Consider the following 12425-nt stretch of genomic DNA (forward strand, 5'->3'; position numbering starts at 1 on the left):
GTTTGTAGAACAACTAAAGTTACATTAACAACTCTAAATGAAGCATATAGGAATACCTATTTGTTTGTTAACCGCTCAAAACACAATAGCACATGTTCACTCCCTCAAATCGTTTGGAGAAAACATCCTCTCTATTTTATTCAGCTTTGTTCAATTGTATTCTTCATAATATAAAATAATGCCACGGAATTCTAACCAAATTTTGTCTGCTAAATTAACTATTGTAGCCCACAGCCGTTTTGCATACCCAGATCAGGACCTAACATAAGGACAACTCAGAATATGCTCTTCAGTTCTTCTGAAATAGACTACATTTTCTTCATATCATGTTTCTTTAGACCTGTCTAAAATAAATAATGGATTTATTGTGAAGGTGTAGGCTTTATTACATGGATTTATTAGACTTTTTAAAATGTAGATGTTCCAAAGGTCTGCATCAGTGGCTTGTAGGCAATGTGTGGAAACCAGGAGATGCTAAATGTGTTTATGTTAATTGACGGTCAATTACCGTGAGACCGACAGTTATTTGCTTGACAAACACTGGCTGACGAAATGTCATGACCGCCACAGCCCTAGGTACTCCCAATTTATCTGATCTCTTATACAAGAGTTGTCAAACCTTTTCTATTAGTAAAACAAATTGGTGTGAAAACTACATTAAAAAAACAAGTAAAAGTGTTTTGATGCACCTTGTATCCTTAAAAAGTAATTTCATAATTTTCAATAAATGAAAATGAAGTAACAAACCAACGTTCTCCCACTCAAAAGAGCATGGTCATCACCACTGGCTCACGGAACTGTCCCAGTTAGAAACACACTACATCTGGTGTTGAAGTCGCAGAGTTTTTGTTCAAGCCAAGCACTAACACACCTAATTCAAGTAATCAAGGGTTGATGATTATTAGAGGAGTTGAAGCAGATGTGTTAGTGAACTAGTAACCTGGTATGGGATGTTTTAAAGGGAAGATCTGGCCTAGTCTAAAATAAACACCTTTAGACCACTAACAAATACAGGACAGCGCTGCAAAACAACATAGAACCATTTGATTAAATAACACCTTGCCTTCACACAACTTAGAACATTCACAAAACCCTCTGTGTTCTAAAACAATGACATCATCATTCCTCAGTGTTCTATCAGCCACAAGTCCACAGAGATTCCAAAGCGGATGACATCACTGACATCCATGGGCTTGGTTACCGTACACTGTTCATTTGGGATCCAATGTTTTAGATAGCTAGTACAACTCAGGATGATGGTCTGTATCAAGGCAGTGTCATTGAAGGCAGTAAAGTGTCTTTATGCGTGTCCAGGTAATGTAAAGTTGTTGTTCCGTTCACTACAAGGGAGCAACAGGAACAGGAGGGAGCCCCAGTCCTTCAGACTGCTTTAGATGTTGTTGGTGGAGCTCAGCTTTACAGATGGTTGCCATGGCGCAGCGCAGAGAGCTGACAGCAGGTGGCTCCTCATCACCTGGAGACACACAAGATGAAGAGATATTCAGCAACTTCTGGAGGCACAACAAACATAATTCAACACAAATGACGTCACTTTAGCAACAGGCCATGGGCCAGATGTAAAATACAGTACTTTAAAATACTATTTATTAGTAGCACAGCTGTTTCAACTAATCAAGGGCTTGATGATTAGTTGAACATGTTGATTCAGGTGTACTAGTGGAACAGAGAAAGGGGTGGGAAGTAGTGACTTTTTTCCATTTCCACCCCTGAATACTCCTAGTCGGTATTAGATAGAACGTCACGGCCTCCACCCGCCTGTGGGGAAAACAACCTGTGGTTACCTAGGTTACTCCATTGGCTCACAGCAAAAACTTTTTTCAAACACACTTTTTTTGTTGTCTTCTTGTTTCAGTCAATTACAAAACTATATTTAAGAAAAGTCCAACATGTCAAAAGATTACTTTTCAACACTGCCTGCTCCCGAGTGTTCTCACTACTTATAAAAACATAATATTGCCCCTTTTCATGACGGTGCTAGCAGCCACGTGAGTGAGTGAGGCTCCATTTCCCTACTTGGGAGCGATGCGAACCATAGGTCAGGATTTTTGACCTGGTTACATATACACTGAACAACAAAGCAGCTTTTCAGCATGTTTTGTTTTTTCTTTAATATAAAAAAATAAAATCGACAAAGAAGTTGGATCTTTTACAATGGAGGCCAATGGGAAAGAATGTTTGTTTTCCCCAATTTGTGGGCGTGGGAGGGAGGAACTGATTCTTATGAATATGGACACGGTGTATAAAACAATTCTGTGAAACGACCAGGAGTCCCTCAGGAGTGGATTGAGAAACTCTGTTATGATGTCAGTCTGACTGACTCATAAGACTGAATCATCTCTGATTCAAATTACATGACTCATTGTCAATCTGACCCATGGTTCATTATCAGTCCTGCTGTATTTGAATGTGAAAATGTCATACAACATAATTTTAGGCATTTTTAGGCAATGGGCCTTAAATCTGACTCATTCACAATCTGATTTATGATTCATGACCACATATGGAAGTTATGGTTCATGACTATTTGTATGTGAAAATGTCATACAACATCCTTTTAGGCCTTTTTAGTCTTTGGTCTCTTACCCAGTCCGGAAGAAGATGATTCGCTTTCGGCCAGAGAGGAGGAGTCAGCCTGGTCAGGTGACAGGCCCTCCATGAGGGGGATGGACAGCTCAGAGGAAGGCACTGATGAATCATAGATCCCCGAGTCCCTGGGCATCTCTGGAGGACTGGCCGAGCCGTCCCCAGCCTGGGGAGGGACCACAGGCCTCAGAGACCCCAGACCCAGAGGACCCAGACCAGATGAGGCCCCAGACAGCCCCCCGATCTCCCCCTGAGAGAGGCTGGAGCCGGGCCCAGGCCCCACAGGTCTGTCCAGGGAGCAGTGGGCCAGACTGAGGTTGGGTGGGAGAGACGTGAGCAGCACATTCCTCTTCAGAGTACTCTCACTTTCTGATGGCAACTTAAACAGAACCTCATTGAGCACCAGCCCAGAGTCAAACTTCCCCATGTGAGGTGATGATGATGAAGACGTTCCGGCAGCATCACGCTGCTTCGGAGGCGGGGCTGGGGGGGCAGGCATCAGCTGCCTCTCGAACCAATCAGGCTCCAGAGAAATGTGCTGGTGCATGTTACAGATGGCTACGTATAGAGACCGCCCCGACTTGCTCCGGAAGTAGTTCCTCTTGCTGATGTTGAGAGGCTGCTGTTCACGCTCTGGTAAACTGAGCTGTCGAGAGTGGAGGAGGCTGAACATCTGAGGGAGCTGATCCATGAGCTTGAACTTGGGAGCCAGGCTCAGCATGGTGGGGACATCGCTCTCGTGGGAGTAGTCGAAGTAGATGGCCATGAAACGAGACAGGTCCTGGTCTTTCTGGCACCCCTCGCGAAGCTTCTCTGCGATCATTGCCACGGCAACGATGAAGAGCTCTGCTCCATTCGCTGCTGCAGCTGCTGCTCCACCACCTGCTCCAAAACAAACCCAAAGGACATAAGTCAGTGACTTTGTGGTATCCTTACATTTTGGTAATTTAGCAGGAGTTCTTATCTAGAGCATTGTTGGGGGTAATGCGTTACATATAACCCGTTAGAGTCTTCAGATAACTTTTTTGTGGTAACGAGTAACCTAATACATTAGTTTGTCAATTTAAGAAATCAGTTACTTTAACAATATTATTTCCCTTTTTCTTTGTTGACGCAAATTAAAAATGTAAATTCCTCCATCCTAGGCTACATTATTCGCACGCTTCCCGTTACAGCATGAACATTGTGGCGGGTAGCTGGCATGGTAGCTGGTAGACAGCTAGCGAGATGGCAGAGACAGTAGCCTTTATTGTGGAAGTATTCACATTACTTTGAATTGGTAGAAGAAAAGGACAGATGTTACTTGACTGACGATACTTGCACGATTCACACGTAAACACAGGATCATCGGGTTCAGGTGAGTGCCCCAATTACTGTCTGGTAATAATAACACCTTAGTTAGGTGATCAAGTTATCCACAGTTGATAAGAACGGACATTTCTCCAGCTCCGTCTTCACGATAAATATAAAGAAAAGGGCACTACAATTACACAATGTGATCGTATAGTTTAAGATCTCTCTGGCCAGTTTGTATCTGTGTGTAAAACTCTTTTTACTGGGCCAGGTGGTTATATATGTATTTACTCATGTGTACATAATTCAACAAAATCATTTATATTAAGTATTGTAAAGGATATATTGCATCTGTCATTATTACTTGAGTTGGTATAGCCCAGAGTTAGAATAGGCTACTGGCAGTAAACTATAATGCAGCCCATTTAAAGGTGGTGTGCGCCCTCTACTGGGCATAAAATGAATGACCAACACGCGCGAGGTATCTTCAGAGGGTTTTTTGTATTTGGTAACGCAAAAGTAATGTAATAAGTTACTTTCCATAAAAGTAACATTCCCCAACACTGATCCAGAGCGATTTACATTCAGGGCATTTAACTAAGGTATGTAAAACAGGTAGAGCCAGGTGGCCTAGCTGTTAAGAGCGAATCCCTGAGCCTGCGAAGTGAACACTTTTGAGACAAGGTAGTTAACCCCCAACAACAACTGCTCCCTGGGCGCCGATGACGTGGCACAAGGCATCCCCCCCGCACCTCTCTGATTCAGAGGGGTTGGGTTAAATGCAGAAGACACATTTCGGTTGAATGCATTCAGTTGAGCAACTGACTAGGTATCACCCTTTCCCTAAAACAACCACAACTTGCAATGAAATGTATGAACCGGCTGTATATTATTTTTTGTTCAACTGTAAAATAAATGAAATCTATCAATCAAACACCTCCAGGGCAAGTTCTGGCTGGTGATTTCCCTCTGCGGTTTTTCTTCTCTACGTAGTACTTGAGGCCCTTGGAGCAGACAGTGATGATGTAGTGAGCCTCATCTATCTGCCGGCTCAGCCAGGACATCTGGCCCTCCTTACAGATCTGCAGGTGCTCCCATAGGTCCAGAGTCACCTAAGACACAATACAGAGGATCAAAGAGGTATGAGGTGTTATAACAGGTGTAATAACATCACCTCTAGGAATAATTCAACCACAGACAGCAATAGTCAGGCAACGATTGCATATTCATATTCATATTATTATTATGGATTATTACTACAGAATACTAAACTATTCTTGAGTATGTACTGAGGTATTCCTCTACTACTAGTAGTAATTCGACTACTAGCCAGCAGGTGGCACACAACCCACATTCCAGACTTTCAAGCTTCTGCCATGTAGTCAGTTCACATTCAATTCCCTGGCCTGAGCCAACCCTTAGTTAACCCTTAATAGAGCTAAACTAAGGAGCTATAATCTAGATAAGGGGTCTTGTGCTCCAATGAGCATTATTTCTGAAGCGTAGTGCCTACCTCACAGCCACAGAAGTCCTGGAGGAAGAAGGCGAAGCTCTGTATGACAGCGAGGTGTTTGGGGCAGTCCTTAGTGGAGTAGCAGACAAACACCTTGGTCCGGGGCCAGGGCCTGTCTGCATTCAGAGCTGTGGTGTGAGACGATGACTCAGAGCTCTCCTCGTCCAGATGGGAGTAGATGTTCTCTGAATGGATGGATGGATAGATGGCATATTAATAAAATATTAATTCCATATAAAAGAGAGAAAGGAAATGCATTGACACAGTAGCACTGGCCTAATCTACTAAACGTCTCATAATGTAAGAAAATGTTGGAATACTTTAAAATTTAGACTTGGTAAACAGACAGAATGGAGACTGAATGTAAAATGAAGTGTAGTTATATGAAATCAATGATAAAAGGAACGTACCTTGTTGTTTCTTGCGGCACATGACGGTGAAGAGTGTAGCAAAGGCAGAAATGATGACCAGAGGAACAGTGATGGCCATGGCTCTGATAGGACCTGCCCACGGGGAGTGGGCTGAACATTATGGTAGAAATTAGAATAAACAAATTAGAATACATCTCATGAATCTGATAGGACCTGCCCACATGGAGTGGGCTGGACATTCTTTTTTATTTATCTGTTATTTTACCAGGTAAGTTGACTGAGAACACATTCCCATTTACAGCAACGACCTGGGGAATAGTTACAGAGGAGAGGAGGGGGATGAATGAGCCAATTGTAAACTGGGGATTATTAGGTGACCATGATGGTTTGAGGGCCAGATTGGGAATTTAGCCAGGACACCGGGGTTAACACCCCTACTCTTACAATAAGTGCCATGGGATCTTTAATGACCTCAGAGAGTCAGGACATCCGTTTAACGTCCCAGCCAAAAGACAGCACTCTACACAGGGCAGTGTCCCCAATCACTACCCTGGGGCATTGGGATATTTTTTAGACCAGAGGAAAGAGTGCTTCCTACTGTCCCTCCAACACCACTTCCAGCAGCATCTGGTCTCCCATCCAGGGACTGACCAGGACCAACCCCGCTTAGCTTCGGAAGCAAGCCAGCAGTGGTATGTAGGGTGGTATGCTGCTGGCTAGAAATTAGAATAAATAAATTAGAATACATCTCATGAATCTAATAGGACCTGCCCACGGGGAGTGGGCTGGACATTATGGTAGAAATTAGAATAAATAAATTAGAATACATCTCATGAATCTGATAGGACCTGCCCATGGGGAGTGGGCTGGACATTATGGTAGAAATTAGAATAAATAAATTAGAATACATCTCATGAATCTGATAGGACCTGCCCATGGGGAGTGGGCTGGACATTATGGTAGAAATTAGAATAAATAAATTAGAATACATCTCATCAGTCCCACTTAGTGCTTGTTTTCAATTCTACAAAGTGTACACAATACTTGAATACTTTCAGAGAACACTCTTAGGTGATAACAATGTCCTCCAGTCATCAATCAATCAAATGTATTTATAAAGCCCTTCTTATATCAGCTGATGTCACAAAGTGCTGTACAGAAACCCAGCCTAAAACCCCAAACAGCAAGCAATGCAGGTGTAGAAGAACGTCATCCGTGCTTATGTCATCCGTGCTTATGCAATGTAATGAGAGTCTAGTAAAAAGTTATTGGTCCACAGAGAAGTGTGAGGCTATGATGGTATCTAGTGTGTCAGTCCAGAGGCAAGGTAGCTCACCTTGGCTCACGTGGTACTGGGCCTGTCTCCTGGTGGTGTTGGTGTCATCTCGCAGCTGCAGGACAAAAGATGTCGGTAAATATGAGCTGCAGGGGTTCTTTATGGTTTAGAATAGTATATCCACAAGCTTTCTTAAGTGTGATTGTATAATAATCATAATATGCCATAGTCACAACCAGGAGAGAATACTGCAGTAGTGGGAGGTGAGAATCCTTACCTCAATCGCATAGGTTCCTGGTATCACATCTTGAAGAACACATGTTGTTTTGGGCAGATTTAACTCCTGGACAAAAAGAGAGTAAACAAGTGCATGATTATCAATGATCAACCATTTTCAACAGTAGCTACATTGTCCTCCTGAAGGGATGTGTGTACATGTTACCGACTAAATCAAATGCTGTTTCTGTGGTGATAATATCTTCACGTTGAATGTGTAACATAGCTGAGGAGTTTTCTGCATCTATGACTAGGGCTTTAGAATACTGACATGAAGATCGTTTCTTTCCACCTCATGTCCAAATAATCCCATTGTTGATGATATAAGCAGATCCTGTTTCAAACCACAGTGAGAGAAGGGACTTGATAGAACTAGCTAGGGGGGGGGGGGGGGGGGGGGGGGGGGCTTTGGCTTTTCTGCTTTCGTCATTGTTCACAGGCAGAACAACTGTAGGGCTGAGAGAGGACTTGACTGGAAGAAGAAGGGGGGAGATTATAGGTTTTATCTTTCTCTCTCCAACTAAAACAATGCAACCTGTTCTGGCAACATGAGAGAGAAAGACTCTACTCTCCTCCAGCTCTCCTCCAGCTCTCCTCCGGCCTTGGGTAATGACAATCTGTTCTGCTACTGGGAAAGTCTTCAGGACCTCAGAGTGGCTCTGACCAGACCTGGCACTCCAACAGGTTAAAGCATATGCTCAAATTATTTTAAATAAATGTCAAATGCTATTTGAATACAGGTCTGCCTCAAAGTTGTTCTTCCTGTCACTGACAGAGATAAATAAAAATAAAGAGAGAGACAGAGAGATAGAGAGAGAGAGTGAGAGAGAGCAACAGAGAGCGAAAGAGAGAGAGAGAGAGAGAGCGAGAGCGGAAAGTATGATAAGTCGATGGATGTCTCCCAGGAGGCCATAGATTGTCAGAGAGCGAGAGGCCCAGCAGGCAGAGGCCTGGTAGAGGAGCCCAAGGCAGCAGACACGTCAACACACCGTAACCATACTACATCCTCCTCAGTGTCTGGGAAACACATTAGCAGCAGTATTCATAAAAAGAGTCTTAGAGTAGGAGTGCTGATCTATGACCAGGTCCTCCCATTTCCATTTCCTGTATCCAGGCTGTATCACATCCGGCCGTGATTGGGAGTACCATAGGGCGGCGCACAATTGGCCCAGCGTCGTCCGGCTTTGGCCAGGGTAGGCCGTCATTGTAAATAAGAATTTGTTCTTAACTGACTTGCCTACTTAAATAAAGGTTAAAATTGTAAAATATAAAAATGTTTTTTAGGGTAGGCATAAGGCAAAACTGATCCTAGATCATCAGCACTTCTACTCTGATGAGCTTGATAAATGCAGGCTAAGATGCAGCTCATCATTGCTTAGTTATCACGGCTCATAAGAAAGGCCCTGAGATTTTCCTGACCACACGATCTAACCAGGAAAAGCCTTGAGGCTCTGGAGCATACTCATAACATAATTTCCTTCCTTACCGGTTTGCAGCGTTTGAGCCTGAAGGGTCCCTCCTGTCGTAGTTTGTAGTACAGGTAGTAAACGGTGAAGCCAAAGGTGGAAGGGGCGTGGTCAAAGACAACATGGAGGTTGGTGCCCCGCTGAGAGATGTTGAGGGTCTTGGGCTTCCAGACTGATCACAACCACCAGACAGAGAGAAAAGTATGTATGTGAGAAAATAGAGGTATGTCTATCGCATTGCAATTAATCACAATGCCTTACACTCAACTCCATTACTATGCAATTATAAGGACATTAGTAGGCTATTTACTATGTAAAATATGGTAATAGTATGTTGTTGATGTGTTAATAAAGTGTTGTTAATAGCATGATTACAGCATTACACAGGTATAAGAGCAAGTAGATGTACAATGGGAACTCACATGGTTTGCAGACGAGGTTGTCGGGTCCCAGAAGCACTTCACAGGCTGAGAACAAACACACAACAAAAACAATAAATTACAACAGGAGTCTTCATCAACAGTTACACTACTGTTACACTACAGTTACACTCACTACAGTTACACTAATGTTGCACGACTGTTGCACAAGTTACACGACTGTTACACCACAGTTACACGACTGTTGCACGACTGCCGCACGACTGCCGCACGACTGTTGCACAAGTTACACGACTGTTACACCACAGTTGCATGACTGTTACACCACAGTTGCATGACTGTTACACGACTGTTGCACTAGTTACATGACTGTTACACCACAGTTACACGACTGTTGCACGACTGTTGCACGACTGTTGCACCAGTTACATGAATGTTACACCACAGTTACACGACTGTTACACCACAGTTACACGACTGTTGCACGACTGTTGCACGACTGTTGCACTAGTTACATGACTTACACCAGTTACACGACTGCTGCACGACTGTTGCACTAGTTACATAACAGTTGCACGACTATTGCACTACAGTTGCATAACTGTTGCACTACAGTTGCACGACTGTTGCACTACAGTTGCACTACAGTTGCACGACTGTTACACTACAGTTGCACGACTGTTACACTACAGTTGCACGACTGTTACACTACAGTTGCACGACTGCCGCACGACTGTTGCACTACAGTTGCACGACTGTTACACTACCGTTGCACGATTGTTGCACTAGTTACACGACTGCTGCACGACTATTGCAGTAGTTACACGACTGTTACACTACTCATGCATGACAGTTACACTACTGTTGCACGAATGTTGCACGGCTGTTGCACGACTGTTGCAGTAGGTACACTACAGTTGCACGACTGTTACACTACAGTTGCACGACTGCCGCACGACTGTTGCACTACAGTTGCACGACTGTTACACTACAGTTGCACGACTGCCGCACGACTGTTGCACTACAGTTGCACGACTGCCGCACGACTGTTGCACGACCGCCGCACGACTGTTGCACTACAGTTGCACTACAGTTGCACGACTGCCGCACGACTGTTGCACTACAGTTGCACGACTGTTACACTACAGTTGCACGACTGCCGCATGACTGTTGCACGACTGCCGCACGACTGTTGCACGACTGCCGCACGACTGTTGCACGACTGCCGCACGACTGTTGCACGACTGCCGCACGACTGTTGCACTACAGTTGCACGACTGCCGCACGACTGTTGCACTACAGTTGCACGACTGTTACACTACAGTTGCACGACTGTTACACTACAGTTGCACGATTGTTGCACTAGTTACACGACTGCTGCACGACTATTGCAGTAGTTACACGACTGTTACACTACTCATGCATGACAGTTACACTACTGTTGCACGAATGTTGCACGGCTGTTGCACGACTGTTGCAGTAGGTACACGACTGTTACACTACAGTTGCACGACTTACACTACAGTTGCACGACTGCCGCACGACTGTTGCACTACAGTTGCACGACTGCCGCACGACTGTTACACTACAGTTGCACGACTGCCGCACGACTGTTGCACTACAGTTGCACGACTGTTACACTACAGTTGCACGACTGCCGCACGACTGTTACACTACAGTTGCACGACTGTTACACTACAGTTGCACGATTGTTGCACTAGTTACACGACTGCTGCACGACTATTGCAGTAGTTACACGACTGTTACACTACTCATGCATGACAGTTACACTACTGTTGCACGAATGTTGCACGGCTGTTGCACGACTGTTGCAGTAGGTACACGACTGTTACACTACTCTTGCATGACAGTTACACTACTGTTACACGACTGTTACACGACTATACCAATTCACAAGATCATCACTAGGGCTAGGAGTTTTTCCAAAATGAGGGCCTGAAGATTTGCCTCAGTCAGGTTATGTGGCCAAGTAAAACCACTGGCACTCCTGTCTTGATTCCACCTAAAGTTGCCTGTAGTGATTAAACTGTGTTTACGGTCTAGGGCATGCAGTTCCAGGAGTGTTTCTCTTACAGTTGCCTGTAGTGTTTAAACTGTGTTTACGGTCTAGGGCATGCAGTTCCAGGAGTGTTTCTCTTACAGTTGCCTGTAGTGTTTAAACTGTGTTTACGGTCTAGGGCATGCAGTTCCAGGAGTGTTTCTCTTACAGTTGCCTGTAGTGTTTAAACTGTGTTTACGGTCTAGGGCATGCAGTTCCAGGAGTGTTTCTCTTACAGTTGCCTGTAGTGTTTAAACTGTGTTTACGGTCTAGGGCATGCAGTTCCAGGAGTGTTTCTCTTACAGTTGCCTGTAGTGTTTAAACTGTGTTTACGGTCTAGGGCATGCAGTTCCAGGAGTGTTTCTCTTACAGTTGCCTGTAGTGTTTAAACTGTGTTTACGGTCTAGGGCATGCAGTTCCAGGAGTGTTTCTCTTACAGTTGCCTGTAGTGATTAAACTGTGTTTACGGTCTAGGGCATGCAGTTCCAGGAGTGTTTCTCTTACAGTTGCCTGTAGTGATTAAACTGTGTTTACGGTCTAGGGCATGCAGTTCCAGGAGTGTTTCTCTTACAGTTGCCTGTAGTGATTAAACTGTGTTTACGGTCTAGGGCATGCAGTTCCAGGAGTGTTTCTCTTACAGTTGCCTGTAGTGTTTAAACTGTGTTTACGGTCTAGGGCATGCAGTTCCAGGAGTGTTTCTCTTACAGTTGCCTGTAGTGTTTAAACTGTGTTTACGGTCTAGGGCATGCAGTTCCAGGAGTGTTTCTCTTACAGTTGCCTGTAGTGTTTAAACTGTGTTTACGGTCTAGGGCATGCAGTTCCAGGAGTGTTTCTCTTACAGTTGGTGCGCAGGAAGGACGGAGGGAAGAAGCTGTCATTCATGAAGGTGGGGAAAGGAACAATCCGAACCATGTAGTCCATCTCAAAGGCCAGGCCAGGGAAGGGCTGAGAGTTCATCTTCTATCAGGAAATAACAAGGTGAAGGTATACCTCAGTCAGCAAGCACTTACAAATAAATGATTACTTCGATTTATTATCAGCAGTCAAAATGGACGTGTTTCGGTCATCAAGTCTTGTAAGGGCTACAGCACCCAAATACTTACATCACTTGGAAAGTTGAGCTTGAGTTATTATGCATGTTATATTATACCAAGGTAGTTCACACACCTTCCAGGTGCACAAAGAAA

The 12425-nt window shown here is 44.2% G+C and overlaps 1 protein-coding gene across 1 annotated transcript; it reads right to left on the minus strand.

Annotated features, from left to right (window-relative positions):
• Positions 1 to 1340: 1340 nt before the first annotated feature.
• LOC120020257 (interleukin-17 receptor D-like) lies at positions 1341 to 12198 on the minus strand. Its single transcript, XM_038963807.1, has 10 exons — positions 12078 to 12198; positions 9222 to 9266; positions 8820 to 8971; positions 7335 to 7400; positions 7118 to 7172; positions 5821 to 5931; positions 5411 to 5595; positions 4835 to 5009; positions 2605 to 3474; positions 1341 to 1474 (listed from the first exon to the last, which is right to left on the minus strand). The coding sequence occupies exons 1-10, from the start codon at positions 12193 to 12195 to the stop codon at positions 1341 to 1343; spliced, it is 1911 nt and encodes a 636-aa protein (XP_038819735.1). The 5' UTR covers positions 12196 to 12198.
• Between the last annotated feature and the right edge of the window lie 227 nt (positions 12199 to 12425).

Source organism: Salvelinus namaycush, chromosome 2, assembly GCF_016432855.1.
Source record: "Salvelinus namaycush isolate Seneca chromosome 2, SaNama_1.0, whole genome shotgun sequence".
NCBI lineage: Eukaryota > Metazoa > Chordata > Actinopteri > Salmoniformes > Salmonidae > Salvelinus > Salvelinus namaycush.